This window comes from Equus przewalskii, chromosome 20, assembly GCF_037783145.1.
Source record: "Equus przewalskii isolate Varuska chromosome 20, EquPr2, whole genome shotgun sequence".
In the NCBI taxonomy this organism is placed as follows: Eukaryota; Metazoa; Chordata; class Mammalia; order Perissodactyla; family Equidae; genus Equus; species Equus przewalskii.
The window spans coordinates 48407747-48435049 of NC_091850.1; the positions used below are offsets into that span (position 1 = coordinate 48407747).

At 41.0% G+C, this 27303-nt stretch overlaps 1 protein-coding gene across 12 annotated transcripts in view; it reads left to right on the forward strand.

The window, feature by feature from the left end:
• CTNND2 (catenin delta 2) overlaps nt 1–27303 on the forward strand; it is an 883391-nt gene that overhangs the window by 633342 nt on the left and 222746 nt on the right. For all 12 annotated transcript variants that reach the window (XM_070587191.1, XM_070587196.1, XM_070587195.1 and 9 more), the window contains one exon: nt 189–321. In XM_070587191.1, coding sequence (XP_070443292.1) covers nt 189–321 — 133 coding nt within the window. The remainder of the gene's footprint in view (nt 1–188; nt 322–27303) is intronic.

Genomic DNA, 27303 nt, shown 5'->3' on the forward strand with positions numbered 1-27303 from the left:
TGAGGAAATCTTTTCAAATCTTTTTTAAAATGTGTGCATGTGCAAGAAAACCAGAACAATCATTTGTGAAATAATCCCATGTAAACTCTTAAGTGCATTTCACAAATGAGTTAACACCTCAACATCAACAAATCCATCAACAGTGTGGCAGGATTTCTCTCATGTTCTCCCGCCTTCCTTTTGTTCAGAGAGTTTGGATGGAGAGACCCGGAACTGCCTGAAGTGATTCAGATGTTGCAGCATCAGTTTCCTTCGGTCCAGTCTAATGCCGCAGCCTATTTACAACACCTCTGTTTTGGAGACAATAAAATTAAAGCCGAGGTAAGTGGTACTTGGATTTTCAAATGACTGGTGCCAGATTCGTCATCACTTAGATTTTTAGGGTAATGTTGAAAGGGCAAAGAAATAGGAAAATTAAACTTACATTATCAAAATTTAGATCCATATTCGACACTGAAACAAAGCAATTTTCATCTAATTAATTGACATGCCTTTGCATATATCCTTTTAATGTTTGAGCACTGAGGAATAGAGGACCAAAGATACATGCCAGTATCAATAGAGGCAAGATTGTCAGATGCTGTACTTTTGGTGTGATTTGTCTTCCTCTTCCCAATTCTGTCTCTGGAGTCATTTCTGCCCCTAAAACCTAAAGAAAATCAAAGCATCTCTTATTGTCTCCTCATAGTACAACGAGATTACTACAGTCAGTATATGCTATCATCTGTCCTTCATGGAAAACTCATTGATAAGATGGGGACTTGAGCCAATAAACCAACTTTGTGTTAAAACCAAGCATTCTGAACCATTTTAAAAGGTTACCAATGGATATAATACAGATATCTATGTTCCATTAAATAGTCTATTATCTATGTCCATCATGTCAACAATTGTTAACATTCTGTGTTTTTGGAATACTTTAAAATGCATACCTTGTGATATGTGATATTTCTGGAAAATCACAGTGGTCAGCACAGCTTCCTCTGATTTTTAGACAACAGACCAGCATTTGCATATAAGCAGCTGAGTAATCAAATTTTTAAAAAAGATTTTATAAGCTATAAAGAGTCATCTCCATAGCATGTAAGCCATTTTGAGGATGAGTCTAAATTAGTTTGAGTGGAAAGAAGAGATTTGAAGATATAATTGCAATTTATTATAGATTTTGCTTGCTTGCACTAGGATGTATATAGCCTAACGGCTTTTCATCTCATTTTCTGTCTCTCTTCCACTGGGACCACAGAGAACTTGATCCTTGCTCATTCTTGTTGGAAAAGTCATATTACTTTGTGGAATGAAGATAGAGCAGTAGTTCCCAGCCAGGTGTAATTTTGCCTCCTAGGGGACAGTTGACAACATCTGGAGACATTTGTGGTGATCACAACTGGAGAAGATTGTGGTGGTACCATTAGCATCTAATGGATAGTGATCAGGGATGCTGCAAAACATCCTGTAATGCACAGGGCAGCCCCCACAACAAAGAATTATCCAGTCCCAAGTATCAATAGTGCCAAGGCTGAGATAAAGAAAAATACTGTCCATCTAATATAAATTTAAATTAAAAAGTACTATTAAAATGGTCTAAAAATAAAATAAACTTATATGGCTCCTGTGCCAAATGGAAATTATCTTGATCATTCTCTGCCTTTAACAGAAAAACAAATAGCCATTCAAAATGAAGGACAGATTTCTGGTTAGGGGGATCACATACCATCACTTTTTGAAAATTATAACTTGGAGGGTTTCTCTAAAGGCCGTGAAAGCATTTCATTCCATTATTGGCACAAAGTTGATTCAGAAGTGTTGTGGTACCCCCACAAAAGCAGGATGGACTCCTACCCAAAATTTGGTTATGATGTCAAGACTGATGACACCACACACACTAAGAGGATGTAGGAAGGTGGATTACTCACGTAATGAGGCTTATGAGGGTGAGCAGAATGGCTCCAAAGCAGGACTGACCATGGCTTGAGACAGCAGGAAAGAAGACGGGCTCGAGGATTTTATGGTGGTTAGGGGTGGGGCCAGGTGAGGTTCTCACATACAGCCAGGAGCTTGCAAGGTTTGAAGCTCCTACTGGTGCCAACGGAGGAGGCACCTGAGCTTTGTTATCAGCTTGCTTAGATGTGGCAGAAGGGAAAGAGGGAGGGTAAGGCTTAAAAGCCGTCAGAAGCCAAACATCAAAAAGCAGAGTCAGACTCTTCATTACAAGGAGTCATGCGGTCAGGCAGTACAGACATCATGGCCTGGGGAAGTTTGAAGTCACTAGTCTAACTGGCTCTGTCTACATGATCCATGGATTGGCCTTGAAGCCTGTCAATAGCAATGATGCCCAACAGCGGGCTAGAGACTTGTGTGTGGCCACATCAGAAGCACCCCCAGGGCCCGGTAGTAGACAGGAGGTGGTAGAATGAAAGGATGGCCAGCACACTCATCAGTGTCAGAGAGATGTATCTTCCGATGCTGCTTCCCTGCTCACCAGCTATGTCTCCTTGAACAAGCTGATTGACCTCTCAGGCCTCTTTTCCTGGCTGTAAAATAGAGATGCTGGCACCTCCAGTGTAGAGTCTTTGTTGGGATTCAATGACTTAATGTACACAAACTTCTTAGTGGTGACATATTCATTCCTTCATATTCAGTTTCGCCCAGGAACACAGTTAAGACACTTAAGTTACTGTCTTATCTGATATGTGTAGTATACGTCTGTGTGTACGTGTGCTTAGTTTTTTATTTTGCTGTGGGTGCCCTTAAGGTTGCCTCTTGGTGCTTGCAGATTCTCCCAACACACATAAAGCAGTGGCTCGTATCATAGACCTGCTTCCTCTGCTCCACCTCCTAAAGGCTCTAGTCACTGCCAGGACCTCATAATAATGTTCCCCTTGAGGAGGCTGGGATGAGAAGGCGGGATGATGTAGGTTGACAAAGTGAGATCGAAGTTACTAAAAGCTAAAGGAACAGAGAAAGTGCAAAAGGCTTAAATGAAATACAAAATGAGCCATCTGGACTTGCCTTTCTCTCTCCTTCAGTCGCACGGGGAGAGCATATGCATACACACAGACACACACACACAGATGTATAACCTCTGATAGGGATTTTGCACAGACCTATTTTGTTCTCTCATCCTAACTCAGGGCCCAGAGCTTTAGTAATGGTTCTGCCTTTGTGACGGATGGCTGCCTGTCATGTTTTCATATACGGGTATTGATTTTTGTAATTACCTGTTGTCCAAATACTAATCTTGCAGGCACTAGCCTTTCCAAATTTACTCAGTCTTCTAGTCTTTCTATTGCATTTTATTGAATTGATTTAGCCCTTCAGTCTGCATTTCATTATTGGTATTGACTTTGCTCACACAATGGGTAGACCATTGAGCAAAAGGCAGAATTAAATCTCCTATATGTGGAGAGTCATAAATCATGTGTTTCTCATTCCTTATTACAGTGCTTTGTACAGTTTTCAAATAATGAAACCAAGAAATTCAGTTTTGTTCTAAATGATGCCAGCTCTTATAGGTACAAAGTTGAGAATTCACTTCCATTAATCAGCTGATTTGAAAGTGCTGTCCCTCATTCTTCCTCCTGGTCTAGTGAACTTGGATTTGAGACAGTCTCCTGGTTCCCCTCCAATCAGAGAGGTGGAACTGAGGAGAGAGGCTGGGTGTGGTCATTTTGGCAACCACCAGTGACTAAGGTAGAGTCTGCAATCCACGGGGTTCCCTGATCTGGGGTAGAACATTTACTTATGAATACTTTGAAGACCAGCGGGCATCCAAAATTGGCATATGAGAGTATCATACAAATTAGAGTTCAGAGCCAGACTGAGATGAGATCAGAAGAGAAACATGGAGGAAAAATTAAGGAGGATGGGGGAAGGAGAAAGCCTGAGAAAAGGGTCTGGGTCATTGATGCAAACACACCAAGTTTGTGCAACTCATTTTCGTCTACTAATGAATATCTGATATGTAGGTGGGTCCCCTGCTTTAAAGAACGAGGTGTGATTGGCATGGATGGATGTCAGTAATATTTGAACTATGCCTGCTGTCTACGCTGTCTCCTAAATTGTTGGGAATGTCACAGTAAATTGAGCTTTAAATAATCTAGAGTGTTATTAGACATGAAAATTTGCTCATGTGGATGTACTACAGGCATCTTTTAGGAGGTGCCTAGATGATAATAACTTTTTAGTACTTTTTCATAAATCTTTTCTTCATTCTTTCCAGGATCTCCTCCTCAGTTAAGAATATTAAGAACATCCCATTGACTTGGGGATAATACTAAATGCCTTTCATGGGTTATAATGACTTGAGTTTATTTATGCTTCTCCCTCCTGCATTTTCCCCCATTTCTTCTCATGCATACATTACAGCAGGCACTAATATTCAAGTGAGCACCTGATGTTCACACCTGGACAACTATACACAAACAGGAGCTTATATATATGCAGGTGCACGCTAGCTATATGGTGGCATTCAAGGTAATATGTCACCTGGAGATAAAAAAGTATTTGCACATTTTCAAGTGATGAGAAGTGATTACTTTTGTTTATTTATTTTATTTATTTTATTGTTGTTGTTGAGTAAGATTGTTGCTGAGCTAACATCTGTGCCAATCTTCCTCTGTTTTGTATGTGGGACGCCACCACAGCATGGCTTGATGAGCAGTAGGTCTGCACCCAGGATCCGAACCCACGATCCCGGGCCACCAAAGCAGAATGTACAATCTTAATCACTACACCACCAGGCCGGCCCTCAAGGAGTGATCATTTTTAAAATTTAAAATTTTATAATATTTTAATTTATTTCCTTATACATTAATAAATTAAATTTAATAAAGTTTTAAATTAATTTAATAACAAATTTAAATTTAAAAATTTTAAATAATTTTAAAAGGTGCTTTTTTAAACATGGGACCACTCACTTAAATAGCATGCCTTTTTAAAAACTCAAACTTTGATGTTACATGTGAGAAGTACTGACTTATGTTCACTTCTCTGACGGGAATGGCCAGTGACCACCACTGATGAAGATTTAATTTAGATTCTGGCCTGACTCCCTCTTTTTCAGCTATCAAATATGCAACCAAAGTGTTTGAAGATCTTGTACGGTAAACTTATGCAGTTCAAAGATAAAAACAATTTCTCTAGGAAACCAACACTTATTTTATTTTCCTAATTCCCAAAAAGCCTCTTCCCACTGCCTTATCATTCCTAATTCCAATAAAGCATTTCTTGTTTTTAAAGAAATGGAATTTTTAGTTCTAGTGGAAACAACAGTTTACCTACAGCCTATTTTGTGTTAGTAGGGGAATGGATATTAATAATATATATAGATCCTACCTTTAAGGAATCCACAACCTCCTGGACAGACAATACATAAGCAGGGCAATTTAATACTGTGTGTTAAACACCATGAAAGCCCGGTCCCCAGCCTCTGAGAGAGCTTACAAAATGCTGAAAGCCCAGCCTTGTGGGGTTGGAGAAAGTTTCCTGCTTCCTGCAGTGATGACTACATCGAATTTTAAATTGAAGTTTCCAGAAAAATGTAGGCTAACTCACACTCACTTGGAACTGATGGAAGAGAGCTCAGATTTCAGGATATCAGTCCTTTGGAGTTTGTGTGTGTATATGTGTGTCTGTGTGTGTGTCTGTGAACATGTCCATATAGTTTCAATATATTTGCACCATTTCCACTAATTTTTTTTCCAAATAGGCATTATCATTCTTTAGTGATGCTAACTAGAACATAGAAATTGATGTCTGTGTATTAAAAATGTATACTTTCTCCCTCTCCCATAATTTTTATTTTACTCAGACTGATTTAAAGCATTCCGTATGTTAAAAACAAAATTCAGACTTGTTCCTGCCTACTACACTTAAAGTGCTTCATCATTTCTATTTTATTCTTGCTTCTTTCTACCTCATGTAGTTCAAGAGAAGGTACTATCCATCTTTTCAGTTGATTAGCTTTGAATCATTTCTTCTCTTTCCTTCATTATAAATTGTTCCACGTTTCTTGAAAAAGAGCCTATATTAGTTACTAGACATCAGTAGACAGTGTACAATTGAGATTATGGCATGGGCTCTGGAGCCAGGCTGGCTGTTCTATTGCTTTCTTGGTCCATGATCTTGGGCAAGTTTCTTTATCTCTCTGAGCCTCAGTCTCCCAGATTTTAAAATGGCAGGGGAATTTGCATCATTGAAGAGAGAATGCACGTAGACTGCCAACCAGAGGAAGTGATTAAGAAATGTGGTTATTGTTAGTATATGTCAAAAATATAAACTAAGGAAATCTCTTCCTAAGAGTAGAATGTAAAACCAATCTCCTAGTGTTATAGAGAGAATGTTTGTCCGTATTCTGCTTTACCTGTATTGTTCATCATTTACATTTTGAAATCTATTATCAGCTATAGCAGGCATTGAAAGCACATGCTGTGTGTTGCTCTGTGCTGAGCCACTGTTGAAACAAGTAGATTGGACCACTGCCTTTAGGAAGTTAGAATCAAAGAACCATTGGCACATGCCAACTTCAAAGAACACATAAATAAACATATCCCAATGCTTAATGCACTGATATTAGGTGAAAGTAGAACTAATGAATATATTCATTCAACAGGTAGTCATTGATCAGCTGTGAAGTTCCAGGCTCTGTTCTTGGCCCTGATGATAAAGGAGTGAATAAACTAGACCTGGATGGGTAGGAACGAGACAACAGTAAACAAAGACATAAATCCATCCTCTGTCATAAATCTATCCTATGTCAGATGATAGTGATACTGGCCATGAAGAAAACATAGCATGGTAATGAGGGTATAGAGTGATGGGTGTGTGGGGGGTAGGGATCAACTGCCATTTTACATGACATTGGTCAGGAACGTCATCTCTGAGAAACAGCATTTGAGCAGAGACTGAAGGCAGTGAGAGAGAACCATTGAGTCAATTCTCTGACGAGGAGTGTTCCCACGCACAAAGTAACAAGCCCGAAGCAGAGGTGTGCTGGTTTGTGCTCTGGGAGTGTTTTAGTTTCCTGGGGCTACTGTAAAGAAGTACCAAAACTGGTACTTCTTTACACCCAGCCTTGTGTCAATGCAAATAATGCATAACCAATCTATAAATGAAAATTTGGGTGAGTTTATTCTGAGCCAAAATGTGAGGACCATAGGAAGGAAGGGCACCAAAGAAGTGGGTGTACAGAGTGGTTATATACCCTCAGAGAGGATGTTCCATGTATGATTGAAATGTCCCTTTTACAATAGTCACGAGACTGCTCTGTCAGCACAGTGATTGATGGACACAGCAGGTGTAGGTCTGCTGTCTTGGCGGACACAGCAGGGTGGCAGGTCTGTTGTCTCCAGCTGGGTGGTCACAGGTGAGCACAGCAATCAGTTCCTAGCCTAGGGAAAGATGCTTATCCTTAAGGAAATGCCAATGTGGGGGAAGTTGCACCTTTGTCTTAAGGGCATTTGTTCTTGCTGTAGGAAATGCATAGAGCGGATATACACTGCATGCTCACCGGTCGTGTCAGGCCCTTTTGGAAAAACAAAGTCAGGCTGAATTAGGTTTATGACAAATGGGTTCCTCATATACTCCAATATACCCTATTGCTTGCCATTTCTGTTTGTCGCTTGAAACAACAGAAATTTATTCGTTCATGATTCTGGAGGCCAGAAGTCCAAGATCAAAGTATCAGCAGGTGCGTATTTATCCAAAGAACACAAAAACACAAATGCGTAAAGATGTATGCACCCCTGTGTTCACTGCAGCTTTATCCACAATAGCCAAGATTGGAAACAACCTAAGTGCCCATCAAGGGATGAATGGATAAAGAAGACATGGTATATATACATAATAGGATGCCAGTCAGCTATAAAAAAAGATGGAATCTTGCCATTTGAGACAACAGGGATGGACCTTGAGGATATTATGCTAAGTGAAATAAGTCAGACAGAGCAAGACAAATACCATATGATCTCACTCCTAAGTAGAAGATAACAACAACAACAACAAGATAGATACAGAGATTGGATTGGTGGTTACCAGAGGGGAAGGGGGTGGGGGAGGAGGGCAAAATGGGTGACTGGGCACATGTATCTGGTGATGGATGGTAATTAATCTTTGGGTGGTGAATGTGATGTAGTCTACACAGAAACTGAAATACAATGATGTACACCTGAAATTTATATAATGTTATAAACTAGTGTACCTCAATTTTAAAAAAAACAAGTCAAAAAAAAAATAAAAGAGAGAGATAACTATCTCAGAAAAGGAAAAAACAGTATCAGCAGGGCTGGCTCCCTCTGAGACTCTGGGAGAATGCTTCCTTGCCTCTTCCCAGCTTCTGGTCTGGCCCTCAATCCTTGTTGTTCCTTGGCTTATACACGCATCACTGCAGTCTCTGCCTCTGACTTCACACAGCATTCTCCTCTCTCTGTGTCTCTCTCTGTGTCTCTTCTCCTCTTCTTATGTAGACAGCAGTCATCCTGGATTAGGGCTCACCCTAGTGACCTGATCTTAATTTGATTACATCTGCAAAGACCTTATTTTCAAGTAAGTTCATATTCATAGATACCTGAGGTTAGCATTTCAATATGTTTTTGTGGGGGGCACAATTCAGCCGATAACAAGGAGTAACCAGGAGGGTAGCTGCAACCTAGAAAGTGAGAGGGAGAAGGGTGGAAGATGAGATCAGAGAGGTAAGTGTCCAGTCCAGGGTGGGGTCATGTAGGCTTTGCAGGCCAAAGTCCTTATCTTCAGAGAAGAGAAATCTGGCCTTGCTTCTTGGCGAGGTGGCTTGGGAAGTAGCCCATTTCAGGAAAGAATGCTTAGAGAGATCTTGGAATCTACTAAGTGGTCGAAGGAGAGGGCAGCTGATAATATGAAAGAAGATGATGAGAAGCTCTGGGGTGAAGAGTAATGGATAAATGAAGTAGGTAGGATTGCCCTGGAAAATATAAAAGGGTAGCTCTGAGAAGAAGCCAAAGGAGGAAAGGAGGTAACCTCGGGTAGCCTCTTGTGGTGATCCCAAAGTGATTGAGAAAGCATGATAGAAACAGAGTGGCCACTGGATCTGAGGGAAGTGTGGATGGTTTCTGACGGGACATGGAGGGATTTAGAAGGTCTCTGACATAAAGGAGAAAGACTCAGAAGTGAAAGAATCTCCATAAGTGGGAGGGAAGGCAGGGGCTTTGACTGAGAACCTTCCAGGACGCACGCACTATAGAGAAGAGGTCAGGAGCCAGGAACCAGATGAGAGAGCATGAGGAGCCTCTCCTCTGAGGTTGGCAACTAGGAAGGTAGTAGTGTCTGTGAGCACAGGAAACAGCTGGTGACAGTGTGAGGTCTGCAAAGAGAAAAAGAGGAAGGCAGTGACTTTAACAAACAGCTATAGGACTCATATTCCAAAATGTTATGTGATCTCATTTGTTTAAATCCCCTCAGGGCAGAGGGAAGAGTGGGGAGCATGATAAGGGCTGTGAGTACTGGTCGGAAGAGGGAGGTTGGTTCTGAGAGAGAAGTTAAGGCTTCTTGGGGACTATGACCTTTATGAACACAGGAGAGATGCAATATGGGATCCATGCTAAGCTCCATCGTAGCGGAAGCTTAAAACTGAATGAATGAAGAAGATGGCCCCATATATTTTTTTTACTTTCGTGAAGGCTTGGTCTTTCACACGTGAAAGGTGATGGAAGAGGCGGAATCTAGAGTTATTAGACCAGTGCTTCCAGCAGAAAGGACCATGAGTCATCCTCAGCAGAGGCGATAATAAGTAGGCAATATTGCTAACAAGCTGGGACAGAATTACAACTAAACAGGGCAAGTTTGATTCCACTGAGGTATATATCAACCTGGCGGCTATATTCCTGTGCATGGGAGGGGAAATCAGAATCTTGGACTTTTGGAATATGGAGAAAGAAGCAAAGACAAAGGCATCCAGAGACACCACATGGTGGTGATTCAGTGGCCATTTTTACTTAAGGAAAATGGGACTGATGAAACCACAGGAATGCCTGGGGCTTGGTGACACTCTGTCCCTCCCTGCCATGTACATTTCTTTCTTTCACATTTTGCTCTTACCCCTCTCTGCCCTCTGTCTCCATCTCCTGCCCTGTGTAGCTCTTCTCTCTCCTTTCCTTCCTAAACCTGGGCTTGTCATGGCATCCATTTGGCGTCCATTAGCCATCCAAAGGCTTGTCCTGGCCTTGGGCTAAAGAGACTGAGGGCTCCTCTGGCAAAGGCCTCGGGAGAGGATCAGATATCAGCGTGACAGTTTTGTGTGATGTACCAAGTAAGTGCCTCCTCCTGGCTCCAGAGGTCACTGAATAGAGACTTCAAAAGATATAACTCCTCATGAAGAAATAAGTTGATCGTTACCAGGATCGTGTTTAAAGAGGGCCCAGTTCTTGATAGAAGACTGTAGTCTTCCTAGAGGCCATAGAGACCTTGCTGGTTTGATGGCTTCGTCCATTGAGAAGTTTAGCAGAAGAACTGGGAGAGAAAAACTGGACATAAGGATAGAGACAGCCTAAGGTTTGTAGGCGGCAGCAGAAAAGGAAGACTGCCATCTCCTTCCCAGACTGGCTGTCAGCTCAGCTTCTGAGCTGGTGACTTGCCTTGTGCTACCAGAGCACAAGGGAGAGAGAGCCAAGTGGTACAGTCAGACCTAATGAGCACGGACTGTATTCTCTCAGCTTTGAGGTCTTTCAAGGCAGGTGGACCATGGCAGGAGAGAAGAGACCTTAGGTGGAGGGAGTTTAGACGTGTTCCTGCAGGACTGCGTTGTCATCAGGAGATGGGTAGTGAGGCTGTCCGCTTGGGGCAGCAGAGAGGTATGGCCACCTGGCTGCAGCGCTTCTGTAGCCGTGGGCCACACTGGCAGAGAAAACCAACAGTCAGAGACAGCCTTGGGGCCTGCCTTTGCATGAGGAAACATCTCTTCTTCCTCCCACCTCAACAACAAAGGAGAAAGAACAAGGAGGAAGGCGGAGGGTGAGAAACGCAGACCAAGGAGCTGGAACTTAAGTCCAGCCTGTTCTCGGAGAGTGGGATGTTGGCAGATGTGAAGGAGGCAACGACTGAAGTTGTAACGTGGACAGGCTCCGTTCTTTGTAACTGGAATGAGACCATTTTAGTAACCAGAAGTGAGTGAAAGTTAAGGAATCAGACTGATATTGGATTGCAGTGTAGCCCCCCTGCAGCAAGAGTCCTGATTAACACCACCAGGTACAGAAGAGTTTTGCAAGACAGTGATGAGTCAAAGAGCAGGCTCTGAAACTGGGTCAGGACTTGGGGAACAATGAGGCAGCGGGTATTTTTCTAATCTCTTTGAAGTTTCTTTGGTGGATTCGCTAAAATTCTCTCTGGGTTATTTTAATTTTATTTCTTCTTAGGGCCATGTTCTCCTTCTATTTTAGTGGGTTGTCTTTTTTTCTGCCCACTCCCTGAAATGGTTTGTGTTCTTTCCAATCATTAACGAGAAACAAGTGACCTATCCAGATGTCAGTCTATTTGCATTTGTATCACAGGTAGAGGAGCCTGGTTCTAACCTAACTCTTTGCCTCTTATTGCTGCCCATTCACCACCATTAGGCCTTGTTTCCAACTGAGAAATCTCTAAATCGTTGAGTCAAGGAAGAGGCATCTCGTTTATGTCATCCTTTTGATTTTTTCCTTCCAAACAGTCTTCAGGTTCTCCTGGCACACAGAACTAGAAAGAACATTTTGTCAAAATACTGAAAGAAACAGCACAAGAAGCCTCCATATCGTGGTCTGTCCATACATAGACCATAATGCACACTTCTGCGTTCTCTAATTTCATTGCAGTTCTGTGCTTTCCTATGTTTCTGCAATCTCAGTTTCATTAATCCATTCTAAGTGAATGATCTTGCGCTCGCTCCTTTTGAGCCTCTGACTAGTTTTTCATCTTCATCAAGGTTATTCTTCCATTTCATTCTAAATCCAGAGTTTCAGACCTCCTAACCTGATGGCACTTATAAATGCATTAATGACCCTGCTGTCTGTGCTTGTCTGTGCCATCTTGGAAACGTTTAACACCAGTGGAACCAGATACCATAGAGGACAAGAGCCTCCCTGACTTGAACAAAAGCCTCAATTAACTTATTTTAAGTGTATGCAAATGTCTGGCTCACCACATTTCAGTCATTCAAAATAAGCATCTTATTGGAAGAAATGTGTCTTTATACCAAAACTATACCATAGATGTTTTGTCACGTCTCTCCCCTATTAGATGCACTCCGTTAGAACAAATGTTTTTTAAATGTTTCAAAGAAAACTATAGGTGATCATTATATGATGACTGTTCTCATTTGTTAGCCCCAGGACACTTTTTAACCAAACCCCTAATATAAATGAAAGAAAAAAAATCTATTTTGTTAAGAGCTCTTCAAAATTCAAATTCTTCTTCTGCACTTACAATCCTTCCTTATTAACTTACCTCATGAATAGAAAGTAAATCACTGGGTAGGCATTAATTCTTTTGTTATTTGTATTTAATTATATGTATGGACTGATTTCTGCATTTCCTTTGGCTCCACACAGGCTGTCTTCAATTTCCAAAGATTTGAAAGAAAGAGCCTTATGAATGAAAAGGTATTTTCCCCAAAACAGTGGCACATAAGGAGACCAGGCGTCCCAGGACACCTAATTAACCCAAAAGGTCTCTGAATCATACCAGTGGGTGAAACTATAGCAGTGGGTGAATAATACTATAATATCCAGTTTCTGTATTCATGGAGAAAAGCAAAGAGTGTTCCAGGTGGAATGCTGGGAACTCACCTCCAGCATTCTACTGCTTGGAAGGCAGTGTTCCCCATACGTTCCCTGTGGGCTTTGGGTGGGAGTAGAGACCATCCTTGCTACAAACCACAAGTGATGGAATCTGCTGTCGGGAGCAGGGGCTCAAGGAAACTAGACACAGATGAAAGGGAGCAGAGAGACAATGACAGTGCCATTATTGGGAGGGGTTGGTATGCTTTGAGACTCCACCTGTGGACTGAATGAAGGGGTCTAGAAGATGAAAGTCAGAAACTAGATTGTAGGAAGCTGGAAATAAAAAGATGTGAGAGTGGAAGCTGCTATCTGCGTTACCCTTAAATCCCAGTGGAACTCCCCACACCTCACTGTCTCCCTGACGCTGCCCTCATTTGATTCTCCTTTACTATCCTGTCTCTCGCCACCACCTATAGCTTTTAAGCCAGTTTCTCTTTTTCCTGGTCCACTATGGAAAAGAGGATTATCTTCCCAGCTATCCCCTGTTCTTTTATATATAATGAAAATACGCTCAATTTTGATGTTTTCTGGAGATTTTTTTACTGCCTTTATAGGTGATGGAGAAGCATACCAGGAATAAAATGTTTCCTTCATAAATATCACCCTTCTATTTTTCTCTTACATCTTCAAGATGCAAATAATGTCACATATAGATGTAAAATGGTGGTGTGTACATTTGAGCAGAAAGCTTCCCTCAGATTGTCCCACAGATTTCTCCTTTCAAGATGGAGCTGTTTTGGGGACTCCTGTTGAGAAGCAAGGTGGAGCTGGGGAGGTGGGATGGGAAGTGGGCCTCCTATGTGCAGGCTGGAATCACCTTACCCTATTCTAAAAGATACTGAAATTAGGTCACAGGAGAAAGAACTCTATCAACAGAGACTCTGAAGTTTCATCAAAGTTCTTTGGGTAAAGGATGCATCTGAATCCATTTTTCCTCCTTCTGCAATTCCCTTTTCTGCTCTTTCTTAGGTAGTAACTCATTCTGTTAATAAAGACACTCCAGAGTCACCTCTTTCCCCAGACATGCATGTCCAGTTGTTTCCAGTGGTCACCTGGAAGGCATCTTTGTTCAGAAGCATTCCTGTCGGCTTGGGCATGGGAGGGACCATTTCTTTCCTCTCTGGCTGCTGACGGTTGCACAGAGAGGTTGCCTGATGTCCACAGGAGGCAATGGTGGTGCCCACAAGCAAGCTATCCTTGGTTGTTATCATTATTCCAGCTGCTCCCTCCTGACTTAGCCTGCCAAGCACATCTAACAATCTCCATCACTGTATTTTACCAAGCTCTGCCACCTTTGTCAAGCATCGTTGCCCTTTCTAATAGGTATCACCATCTCATTGCATCAGCTGTCACTCCTACCATGGATGTGTTAGATTTTTCAAAGCCTCAAGCATGCCAAAAGTGCTGAGAATGCCTCTGTACCACACCTGATTAAGTGTTTCTGTTTTTCATATGGGTCCAAAAAAATGACAAAATAAGGCAGATACCGCCTATTTTATTTATACCCTCCACATTTTGTATAGTCTGTATAGGAAAGCAAGGGAAACCAATTGATCCAAGAATTAAAAACCATGCTCTACTCAGATTTGTTCCTTTTCCTAACCATTAAGTCATTGCTACTGGGTCTAGCTGCCCAACTCTCCCTTCTCTCACTTCCTCCTACAAAAAATTTCTGAAATCTAGCCCCTAAAGCTTGTTTTGCATGCCCAAATATATCTAAGGAATAGAAGTTACACCATATAAGCTCAAACCCCTTGCCATCTACTTTAATTTACAGAGAAACTTGTCATACAAAGCAGAAGAACGTGTCTCACCTCTACTGGTGATGATTGTTCCTAATCTCCCCAGCCTCTCAGTTTCTCTTGGGGACACACAGCACTGTTAGTATCAAGCGTGCAAATAGGTGTCCAAAATGGGATTGATACACAGACCCCACCCTCAGTTTCTTAAGATGGCTTGGGGCAAACATATGGAAACTGAAAGGGATGGCGATGATTCTGTGAAGCCATCTTTCTGACGAGACAGTTCTTGGTATGTGACCATGCAACTCTACATGTGTAAAAGGAAGGAATATGCCCATTATCCCCTTGGTTCTGGGTGATTGGTAACATTATATTGTGTATAAATTATAATCCAAAGTGAAAGGGTCACTTCCATTGCCTTTTACCAAACAAGCAGAGATAGCTGAAGCTTTTAACAGGGAAATAAACTCTGCCATAGAAAAAATATGAAAACTGAACTTGAGATGCCAATATTTGTGTTGCAGACAGGTCGGGCAGAGATGTGATGGGTGAACTTGCCTCTTGGTAGAATGTTCTCTTTAGACATGTCCAGAGAACCATGGATGTGGGACTGTAGAGGTTTACGGGCAAAAGAACTGGGCAATTTTTCCAATGAGTATAGGCAAGGACTCAGGTAAAAATTATTACGAGGGATCCTGAGACAGATGATGCAAAGATTAGGATTCTCCAATGCATAATAGTGATATCAGGGTTTGTGTAGAGTAAGAATTAATCACAGATAGTAGCTGTGCAGCCTAACGCTTTTTTCTCCAGCCCAAAGCTATGTTCCTCTGGTCTAGGTTAAAACCATGGTGTGTAAGGCTTACCCCAAAAGGTAGAATTGTCTCTATCACCTCCAACCCTTTCACTTGCCCCTGAAGAGTGGCAATATTGAGAGCTAACGCCAACTTGGATTGATCTGAGACCATGCCCCTAATCAAATGGGACCAAATAGCTTTTTAATGCAAACAATGGATGGTATGGTGATTTGGGGAGCCTTCTCTGAGAGGACCCTCATATTTCTTCATTTTATAATTAGCTGAAAATATTGAAGAGGAAGTGAGGGCACTCTTGCCTGACTTACCGTAAGTGGGGCTTATGGATTCCATGATTAAGCTAGCACAAACAGCCATGAGAAAATGAGGAGTCACAGGCCATGGACAGGCTGGACAAAAATGGAACAGGGAAGCCTAGGACAGATTCGATTAGAGAGGTGTTTGTATGGTCATTAAAGGAAGAAAGGAAAAAACGATTGGTCAGAGGACACTGAATATAGGCTATGTTAGTTTCCTCTTACTGCTGTAACAATGTACTACAAACTTAATGGCTTAATACAACACAAAGTTATTATCTCACACTTCCAGAGGTCAGAAATCTGAAATCAGTTTCCCTGGCCTAAAGTCAAGGTGTCAGTAGGGCTGTGCTCTTGGGGAGAATCTGTTCCCTTGCCTTTTCCAGCTTCTAGAGGACACCCACATTCCTTGGCTCATCCCTCTTCTTCATCTTCCAAGTTCGTCATTCCAACCTCTGCTTCCATCATCACATCTTCTCTCTCTGACTCTGACCCTCCTGTCTCCCTCTTATAAGGACTCTTGGGATTACATTGGGCCCACCCAGATAATCCAGGATTAATCTTGCATCTCTGATTCCTTAATCTAATCACAGCAGCTAAGTCCCTTTTGCAATGTAAGGTGATATATTCACAGGTTTCAGGGATTTGGATGTGGACATATTGGGGGAGGGGAATTGTTCAGCCTACCGTATAACTCCTTGTCCACTGTTAAGAAAAATTTAAATACCTTGGAAGAAGAAAAAAATCAGAATTGATGTTTTCCCCTCCCCTCAAACTTCTAGAAAATTTAGTGTTTATGCCTAACTTCACTGATTTGAAAAAGACTGTGATAGAGACTCAGAAAGAGATGAGACACAGAGATCTTGGAAAAAGATTTTGATTCAACTCATGTCATGGTGGAAGGAGCAGATACAGGTGGGAGGAATCATAGTGTGACCGGGGTGAGGAGGAGTGGCCTGGTGACCCCTCTGCTTGTGTGTCTGTGGGCGGGGGCTGGGTTGCTCTTGAAACACTCCCAGCAGGAGAGCTGAGGCCATATTCTGAAGCTTGTTTGATTGGCAAGAGCCTGGGAAACTATTTTTCTGGGCTTAGTCAATGTAATTTTACCTGGCCATTGTCCTAAGAATTGGAGGTTGTTTGGAGAGAGAATGGAAAGATAGCTGTCCAAAAATAAAAGGTAATTTTTCATATCCAGCTGGCCCAGACAACACATGTGCAAACCACGGTGAGTTTACACTCCCATAACACTTGAATAGAAGGAGTATGGTGACAGCGGTGGCATAAGTCAGTTGTGATTGTGTAAACAAAGTGAGAGCCCCTCGGCCAGCCAAGATCCAACATTCTCAAAACTAGAACAAGAGAGATCTCCAAGGAAGGTGCTGGCGGAATCTCTATTAACAAAGACAGTAGAGACAGGTCCCTGGCTCAAAATACCTCCTTACACAAAAAGACTTATTTGGCCAAAGCAGTCAGCTTTTCTAGGTTGACTTTATAGATTAGCAAGGTCTAAATAGAGTGGTTCTCCCTATGGCTTTGACAGTATCCAGTATAGTTCAAACTAATAAGGAAGCTTGATAGGCACCAGGGATTTCAGGGCTCTCATTGATCTGGAATTTTTTTTTTCTATCTCGATTTCTGAGAAAAAACCAATCTTCATTTGCCTGTACCTGAGAGACCGTACAACCTATTTTAACAGTTCTCATGCAAGGATATATTAATTCCCCTACCTATGGCCAAAATTCCTGTGAAGGGACTCAGATTTGCTGATGATAAAAGACACTCTGATATATAACTTTGATGATGTAATGATTATCAGGCTTACAAAAGAGCAGGCCTACAGAATTGGAACTAATGTGACTCTGACAAAGGTGAGACTGACTTGTAAATTCTGCAGAGTTATAAGGGGTGACCTGACAAGGAAAAGTTGAAGAAACAGAGATATTTCTCAACTGATGAAAAATGTTCCCCTGATGCCATCCTGAAATGAATAAGAAACAGAATACTTAGCTGAAGTTCGTGGGTCCTAGAGAAATCATATCTCATGTTTAGGGATATTATTAAGTCCCATCAGAAAAAAGAAGAAAAAAGAGCAGAACGACAAGGAAAAAAGATAGAATAAGAAAGAAAGAAAGTCACTTTTGAAGATGGTCCCAAACAATGAAAAGTTCTTAAGGTCTTCAGTGACGAAGAGTATGGAGAGTAACTTAGATACCTAGGATCCACAAACTGCTTTACCTGGACAGTGACAAACACCCAAAGAGATTGGGCTTCGTGGCAAAAGCTAGTATGTTTTGAACATACCAATGGCTACACTCGACCCTTAGGTATTTTCTTTTTGAAAGGCAATCAGTGGCTTGCTACTGGGTACTAGTAGAGATTGCTTGCTTCCCTGAGGGATATTTGAGGCCTGAAATTTCTGTTAGACTTTGGAGAATGTTAGAAAACACTGGCATTAGGAAAGGATCTGCCCAAAAACTCTCTGATTAAGTGCAGGAACTTGCTCAAGAACACTCTCAGTTTGGTTATAGCAGATATGTCCAGTATCTTTATCTCTTCTAATGCTTCATCCTCTTCTATAGAAAAATCATAGCGCCAAACTATGATTCCTTATCAGGACAAGCGCAAGAAGACCAGGGCTTGCAGAAAAGAGCAGTAAAATGATAGAGAAGGAACACTTTTGGAAAGCTGCCTCCTTTCAACCTAGTTCATAGAAAAGTTCGTGCTAACAGGACAAAAACCAAAACCAAAACACCAGAACTTGTCCTCCCAGTTGACCAGGTTCTATTCTTTTGAATGATCAGTTGAAAAGATACTAGTTATAGTGAGTCATTCATTACTCGTATAGATAGGGCCAACCATCCAGTGTGCAACCTGCCATGTTAGGAAGACTTTTCTGTCTTTCCTCATTGAAGTTATCTGAAAAGAGAACCATGTCATACTTACTGGTGAGCAGTGGCCAATGGGTTAGCCATCAAGTCAAGAAAATGGGCAAAGAGCAATGCCCTGTCCTTGGCAGTTCTTTATGCAGAGCAGCTTTGAGATGATATTTCCTTGGTCCTACCAGACTTAAATCTGGCCAAGTGATATAGATGTACCTCAGCCAGCAGCCAAATAATAAGCCCTGGTGGTTAGAAGAGGAAGTGATTTTTTGGTCCTGATTGTGGAGACAGCAACTTAGGCATTGGAAATGAGCAGACACGGCAGCCCTCTGCTGTCCCCAAGTGGGCTGGTAAAAGCAGCTGCCTTGTTATCCAGCCAAGCCTGGAGGGCTGCTCATGAACACATAACCTGACAACCAATTGACTGAGTCTACCTATGTATGAGCTGCCTATTGCTGCTGTAACAAATTACCACAAACTTAGTGGCTTAATATAACATAAATTTATTATCTTATAGCTCTGGAGCTCATAAGTCCAAAATTGGTCTCCTTGGACTAAAATCCAGCACTGCATTCCTTTCTGGAACCTCTAGGGGAGAATTCGTTTTCTTGCCTTTTCCAGTTTCTAGAGGCTTTGCACATTCTTTGGTTCATGGCCCCTTCCGTCTTCAAAGCCAGTGATAGCTGGGTGAGTCTTTCTCACACTGCTGTCTTTCTGATTCTGACTTTTTGGTCTCCATCTTCTACATTTAAAAGAACTTCATGATGACACTGAGCCCACCCTATTTTAAAGTCAGCTGATTGGCAGCCTTAATTCTATCTGCAACCTTAATTCCTCCTTGCCATGTAACATACATAGTCACAGGTTTCAGGGATTAGGACATGGGCATCTTTGGGGTGGGGGAGGTGGGTGCATTATTCTGCCTGTACAGCCTGTTAGACCCAGGAAAATTCTCTCTCAACACTTAGGACCCCTGGGCAGCTACACATCTGACTGATGCCACGATACCTCCTGCTCTGTGGAGCTGTATGCCTGCAGAGAAGGTTCTGGATTCTTCCCACTAGCAGAGCATTGTTCCCCTGACTATCCTTTGGCTTTATCGCATCAGTCCATCCCATCTTGATAACCACATGGTCTCAAAAGCAAGTGCATTGTTCATATGTTGGGCAAGTGGCAACTCTCATTATGAAAATCGCCTTTCAAAAATTTCAAAGTAAATGATAGTTTCCTTAATTTTCTCATTCAGATTTGCCATTTTCCCACCCATGGAAGCATGGATATCTGTATTAATAATGCCTCATAGTTTTTCATATTATCTCTTGGAGTTTCCAAAGTAATGTTTTTCCCCTTTTTGCTAGTCTCCCAGGATCTAGATTTAATTTTTCTGCAATAAACACCCTAAGAAATGAATCAATAGATGATAATTTGTTTTGAAATTTAGATTTTTCCATTTTAGTGTCTTAAACCCTGAAGAGTGACAGCAAAATGTGAAGATTTTGAATTATGAATAATCTTCTTTATTGTTCTGACTTCCATCTATCTCTTTACCATTTAGCCCAAGTTCATCTAATGGAAATTGGATATTCAACCACGGGCCTGAGTCCTACACCATTTCACATGCTTTCATGTATTTTTTGCATTAAGGAAAACAAGACATCTGCATATCTATAATTAGCTAATTTATTCAGCATTGGCTCCTATAAACAAGATGCAGGTGTACATAGTGCAGAAGCATTTTGTACATAGTTTGGCTTTTACTTGTGGGAAAAATTACTCTCACTTCATGAAATGAAAAGATGAAGTTATAAGAAAAACAGTTTTTAAATATGCATGAAGTTTGCTGGACTAATATCATATTCAGAGTTGTATAATATTCTAAGCTCTTTTCCTGTTCATCAGAAGTAAAGACTTAAGTACTAATTTGCTTGGCATATGACATTTCTCCTGAAGGGTAGAATGTGAAAATTGGCTTTATTTCAAAGTTCATGGTCAAAACTGCATTCTGTCCAGAAATAATATGGAGCATCTGCTGTGTGCCAAGTTCTCCTCTTGGCCCTCGGGATTCAGCATTGAACAAGTCAGGGAAGATCTCTGCTCTCACAGCGCTTATAATCCCTCTGTGTGGGAGTGGGGCAGAAAATCAACAAATAAGTGTAATGAAAAGGAGCAAAGGAGGAATCCAGAGAAGGGGAGGTGGGCCAAGAGCAGAAGGAAAGGGGTGCAGGGTGGGTGGACATGCTATTTTTGATGGTTCATTGAGTTGAGTGGACCCCTGAGTGATGGAAAAGAAGCCACTCTACAGAGTACAAGAGAACATGTCTAGCCACTCAGGAACTTCCAGAAGCCCAGAGGAACTGAAGCCAAAAGTGAATAAGAGAGAATGATGAGCAATGAAGGCAGAGAGAAGAGGGGGGCAGGTCATGCAAGATGGAAGGCCAAGGTTAATGATCTTCTGAATGTGATGGAGCTCATTAGAGGATGTTGAGCAGAAGTGACATGATCAATTATGTATGTTTTTTTAAAAAAAATCAGAATTTAAAAACAGAACAAAATTCTTCCCTAAGTCCCCGTTTCATTATCAGTCCTCAGCATCTACCAACCTATTAAAAACTGAGAATGTAACCATTGCCTTCTTTCTAGTGTGGAAAAAAATTTTATGAAATAACACACTCATTTGAAAAATTCTTAAAGAATTAAAAATGCAAACCCAAGGCATTTAATGTATCCAGTATTCTTTTAAATGCATAATTAGAAAATCAAGAAATATGGTAGAAAATAAGGAGACTTGATTTTTTTAACCTGAGATTTCATATGTTGAAGATTTTTTAAGAGTTTAAGTGATAAACTATTCTGAGGGCTAAAGCCTGAAAACAGAGTAAAATCAGAGCATTTTGCCATTTATAATTGGGGTTCCAGCCATTTAATCTCGTACCCTCCAGGACTGAAGATCTTTGAACTGAAATTATTAATATAAACAACTATCTTCTCAATCTCTGTGGCTATTTTATTTGTTTGGAGGCAGAATGCCCACAGGGCAGGTCCATTGAACCCACAAGTGATGAGTTATAAGATAAAAGAAAATTAAAGCAATAAAATTTAAATTGGAATACAATAATTGGAAGAACTGAATGACTCTCATTTCGGTGGGAGAAGAGAGAAGAGACATTTCTTAATTGCTTTCTCTTTTAAATATATGCATATATATTTACACAGAAATTTATTTATTTACATATGTATTTATTATATATTATTATATATGTATAACATTATAATACCTGAGTATATAAAGTTATAGACATATGTGTGATTTAGTCGTACTAACTTACTAAAATTACTAGGAGAGTTGTTCTGCCATCAGACCTTTTGGGATAAAAATACACATGTTGCCTGGAATACAGTCTCCTTCTCTATGAAGGACAAGATATAGGTTTAGGATGCACTGCACTGCACTTGATGGCATTTCTGAGAATGTAATTTTTAAAATTTCAAAGTTCACGGATGCACCAAACAAGTGTAGTTCTTATTATACCAAGATCCAAGTGTCGTATAAATGTTCCGCTTGGGCTGATGGACAAAATGAAGAGTGAATAACATTTAATCAGCTGAGCAGTACCATTGAATAACTCATGTTTCAAGATGCCATGTTGCAAATGGATTTCCCTGGTAACAGCTTTCTTTGGGTTCAATAGAAACATGAGAAAATAAGGTTGACATGTTCCACTTTGTGGATTCTCAAAAGAGCTGGTTACAGTGGTTGGATCCGACAGATGTCTTCGGCGAGCTCCAGGGAGCTCTGAGAGGTGGAGAAGGTTTTCCCTTTTGTTCAGCTCCTGAGACCCCCTGCAGCCTCCACCCTGCGTTCCTGGGGGCAGAGCTAAGCTGGAGAATTGCAAGATGGGCTTCACCAATTACCTTGCGGGGGGTCAGAGCACAGAGCTATCGGAATAAGATAAGCAGAGTTAATTTAAACAAAGGATTGAGAGATGTGGAAACTTCACATGCATGTTATACTATTTATAAATTCCCAGATGCCAGGAAAATGGATCAAGAATGTTTCATATCTAAGATATACTTCCATATGACCCATAATGTCTTCTTTTGTACTGTCTCTCAAATTAATTCTCTTGCCTCATTGCCACAACTTCCCATGTCATTCTTCAGCTCAGAAACCGTGAGTGGGTGGGTCCCCATGCCCTGTGGCCTCAAATATTTCCTCATTTGCATGGTTTTCAGTGCCAGCCCCAGCCTGGTCTCTTCCAGCATCCCACAGCACTCCCTGAGTCCCGCCTCTGGGAGGCACCCTATGTAGGCAGATGCCCTTCTCTGTGCTTCCCAGCCTCTCCAACTTCTCACTGCTGATCCCTCTACAGAGCCGTTGTCCATGTGGCCTGCAGGAATTGAGGGCTGTTGGCCAAAGAAGCTTTCTACAAATATTCCCTTAAATTCTGTGCTTTCTCTTTAAAATCTCACAAATCTTATATTCTGCTCCATAAAGTGTCCAAGTCTGATTATAAAAAATAATAATATAATAATGCATCCCCCTACCCCAGTGTTTGGGTAAATTTAAGGGCCAAGAAGATGTACCACCATCTAAAACACTGGTGCCTACTCCTTCCCCCAAACTCTACCATTCGTGTGCCTCACTTTAAAAAGCATGGACATGCTACGCCCCAAATGTTTTAGACTTTAATCATATTCTACATTGTATGGTTCACCAGTATTGAAACTTCTTAAAATCAATTCAGCTGAAATTTCTTCCAGAACTGATTATCCCACCTCACGTCCCAAGGAGGCTGGTTTCATGACCTTCCTGGGAGCTTCATAGCACTTCGTTTGTTCCTGTGAGTTTCTTCTTTATTAGTCCATGAGATCCTCAAGGAACTCAGTGCTTACTAAATATCAGTTGAACTGAATAAAACTGAAATTCTTTTCTCAACAAGTGTTTGGTCTAGTAAATATTGGCTGTTACGACCACAAAAGAGTGTGTGGGCAGACAGACTTCAGAACATATAGGTAATTTCATAACCTAAAATAGAAAAAAAAAAAAAAGAAAAAGAAATGTGAAACAAAAACACTTAAGCAAATTTTATATTCTGTATAATTTTATAGGTATAATTGAAGTCTTACTTGGCAGTTTACATTTTTAAAAATTTAGATATTTAAAATAAATGTATACAAAAGTTTTCTCTACATATCTATCATAACTCCTTTTGGTGGCATGTATTACATTTGCTTTAATACTCTTTATTTGTAATAACCATAGGCTATCTAAGATACAAAACAGTTTCTCTATTATTTCTATGTCTGTATTTAGCATAATTTTATATTTTAGAAAGATATTTTTCATTTTGGAATAACAAAAGAAGAGCAATTTTTAAAATATGTGCTTTCATAATGCCAATGAAATAGAAATTTAAATGAGGGCTGTGTCTTTTATAAACACTTTGCCATCTGTCAGTCAACTAAACACTAATATTGTGATGATTATCAATGCACTTGTTTGTTAAAAATGAAAGGCCAAAAACTTAGTCACTCGTGATTTCTTTTTCGCAGTCATATTTTCTGCCCTACCTGCAAAACAGAGCTCGAATTTGGCCATTTCCCCCACTGGGACTCCCATCCGTCTCCTCTAAAGCTGTCATATTTCTTGCACTTAGGCAGTCTCAGTGGCCCCGAGCTGGTGTCCCTGCTTCTGCTTTGGGGCCTCTGTAGATTGTTCTCCACGTGGCGCATACAGCAGTGTGTTAAGTCAGCTTTCAATCCCATCTTCCCCTGAGTAAGCCTGTTGGCTTCGTCGTGGCTAAGAGCCCCCAGCTCCAGCCCTGTGCCACCTTGCAGTCCCTCCCATCTTCCTCTTCTTCACTCTGCTCCAGCCACTCGGGCCTCCTTGCTCGTCCTCGGGACCCTCTATTACTCCCTCGTATCATTTGATCTCTGTTCCAGTGTCCCCTGACCACGGTACTCTGACCAACCCCCTGCAACATCATCCCATACCCTGTATCCTTTTATCCTGCTGTGTCTTCTTTATGGTTCTTGTTACTGAGGAGGATCTCGGTTTTGAGGGCCTTAAAGCTTGTACAGTTTGGTGGACCCACTTTAAGCATTCCAAATTATAACTAGAAAATTGCTACATCCTCCTCCAGATAAAGCTGCTTCTGTTTTTCACTATTGAAATGGTAATATTGGCTTCTCTGCTGGGTATGTGACTCCTTTAAGGGAGGAGCTTGGTCCGTTTCATCCACCTCTGAGCCCAGCTTAGCTTGAACAGACTAAGCACCCATAAACATTGGTCAAATGAAGCACTGTCCGATCTGTACAGCAATGAAAGCTTTTGGGGTAATATTTGTGGGCGTTCAGTTTTCAAGTAGTTCAGTTATGTGTCTGCCTTACAGCGTTTGTGTTTCCAAAATTTATGTGCACTCCCCTAAAATTCTCTTTGAGATGCTGAACAATATATGAGTTTAGCTTTGCCGCTCACAAATGCGTTAGGTTGAGTTCAGTTTGGAACACAATAAGGGAGACTTTTATTGGAGGCATTCCCTGTAATTGTCACTACTTTGCCATTTTGTATTCCATATCTGCAAGGACAGCTCAAAACTTACATCAGATAACGGAAACCCTGAGAGTTATTTGGAAAACGATGAGTGTGTCTGAGTGGTGTCTTTAGAAAAGAAATTTGTGGAGTCACTTGAAATTCTTTCTTGTTAAATAAGAAAAGAGAGGAGCCTTTGCTGGGTGCTCCTAAAGAATACCGTTGAAACTGGCCTTTGGTGTACTTCAATTCTGAGTGCTGGGGAGTGTTTCTGGAGGGTGTCAGCCCCCAGCCTCCAGATGGACAGCTCCCATTTGGCCCATTTGGCCTGCATGCTGGCTTCATTGGTAGGCATAAGATTTTCAATAGAGAATCCTGCTGCCTCCTGTTCATCCACTCAGACTCATGGTATTTCATCCTGAGCGTCTAGAAACTTCACTGCTCATGATCACAGTTAGCAAGAGGGGAATGGAAAGGGCCAAGGATGGTGGTCTGTGTAATTTGTGACGTTTTAGCTGCTTTGTCCCTTGTAAATCGTCTTGTAAAATGCAGCATTGCTGCGTGGGATAACAATTCACGTTCAGACCAAAGTACAGGGCTTTTCCCTTCTTACCTTTATCACTTTAAATGGTGGGATCATGAGGGTGACGAGAACTTGAAAGTTCAAAGTGCTGTAAAATAGATCATATCAGAGATTTTCATGTGATATAGTTTTCTTTAACCAGAGATCTGGACAATACATAACTAGTACAATATCAGCTACTTCTATTAAATTGAGGATAGTGAAAAAGAAAAAAATGTTCAGATTCTCCCCTTTAAGAAGTTCATTTTAGGGGCCGGCCCAGTGGCACAGCAGTTAAGTTCGCGTGTTCCGCTTCGGCGGCCCGGGGTTTGCCGGTTCGGATCCCAGGTGTGGACATGGCACCACTTGGCAAAAGCCATGCTGTGGCAGGCACCCCACATATAAAGTAGAGGAAGATGGGCACGGATGTTAGCTCAGGGCCAGTCTTCCTCAGCGAAAAGAGGAGGATTGGCAGCAGTTAGCGGAGGGCTAATCTTCCTCAAAAAAAAAAGTTCATTTTGTTATATGTCCATGCAGTAACCTCTGTGACGGTCTTCAGTGCCAGCTGAGGACATGTTGAATGGTGTGGGAGCTGGATTTGGAAATCTGTGCAGGGTGACAAGATTCTAGGAATGTCAGACTTCAGACTTGATGTTAATGTTTCTTTAGACTGGAATGAATAAGGGAATTCAAATAATAATAATAAGGTATTTGTAGACTTCTGTATCTTCTCCATATGATTTTCAAAAACGAAATAGCTTTCTGCTAGACACAGAGATGGAACCAAAACCCCTACACCTGCTACATCATGACAATCAGTAACATCTAAGAAACCTACATAAGACTAGAAACTTCTGAGTCATTTAACCTGTTATTGGTTATATTTTTTGTTACTGGTTGCATCATTTGCTACAAGTTGCATTTTTTCATCTGTTTATTAGAAGCTAAGTTTTTAATAAAATTGAAACATGGTTCTTCTCTCTTTTTGCCTAATAATTCCCTCTATATTTCAAAAAGATGGTTTCTCTTTTTCCAAGAACTAGTATCACCTCAAAATTCTTTTTTTTATTTTCGATGAGGAAGATTGGCCATGAGCTAACATGTGCTGCCAATCTTCCTCTTCTTGCTTGAGGAATATTGTCACTGAGTAACATCTGTACCAGTCTTCCTCTATTTTGCATATGGGATGCCACCACAGCATGGCTTGATGAGCAATGTGTAGGTCTGCACCCAGGATTCATTCCAGTAAACCCTGGGCTGCTGAAGTGTAGCACACAAACTTAACCACTTTGCCACCAGGCAGCCCCTCAAAATTCTTTTTAAATGCCTTGTGTTTTGTCATTTAAGTTACCATAACAAGAAACTCCTGTCCTTTTAGAAATAGAGATTAATTATTTCACTGTACTCACCTTGGAAAATATCTCATGGGTGCAATATTGATACAGGACACTTTGATATTTCCTAAATGACTAAGACCATCCATACTGTTCATTCAAGAATAAATATATCCCTTATTTAATCTTATTAGTTATATACCAGATTGGGTTAATGATCTATTAGATAATATACAGTTTACACACTACATGAAATTTATGATGGTATAACTCTGAATTGTATACTTTCACTGACTCTATCATGTGTTGTATCAGCATATTATTAAGTTAATTCACACATTGACCAGGTAGTAAGTAACTTAAG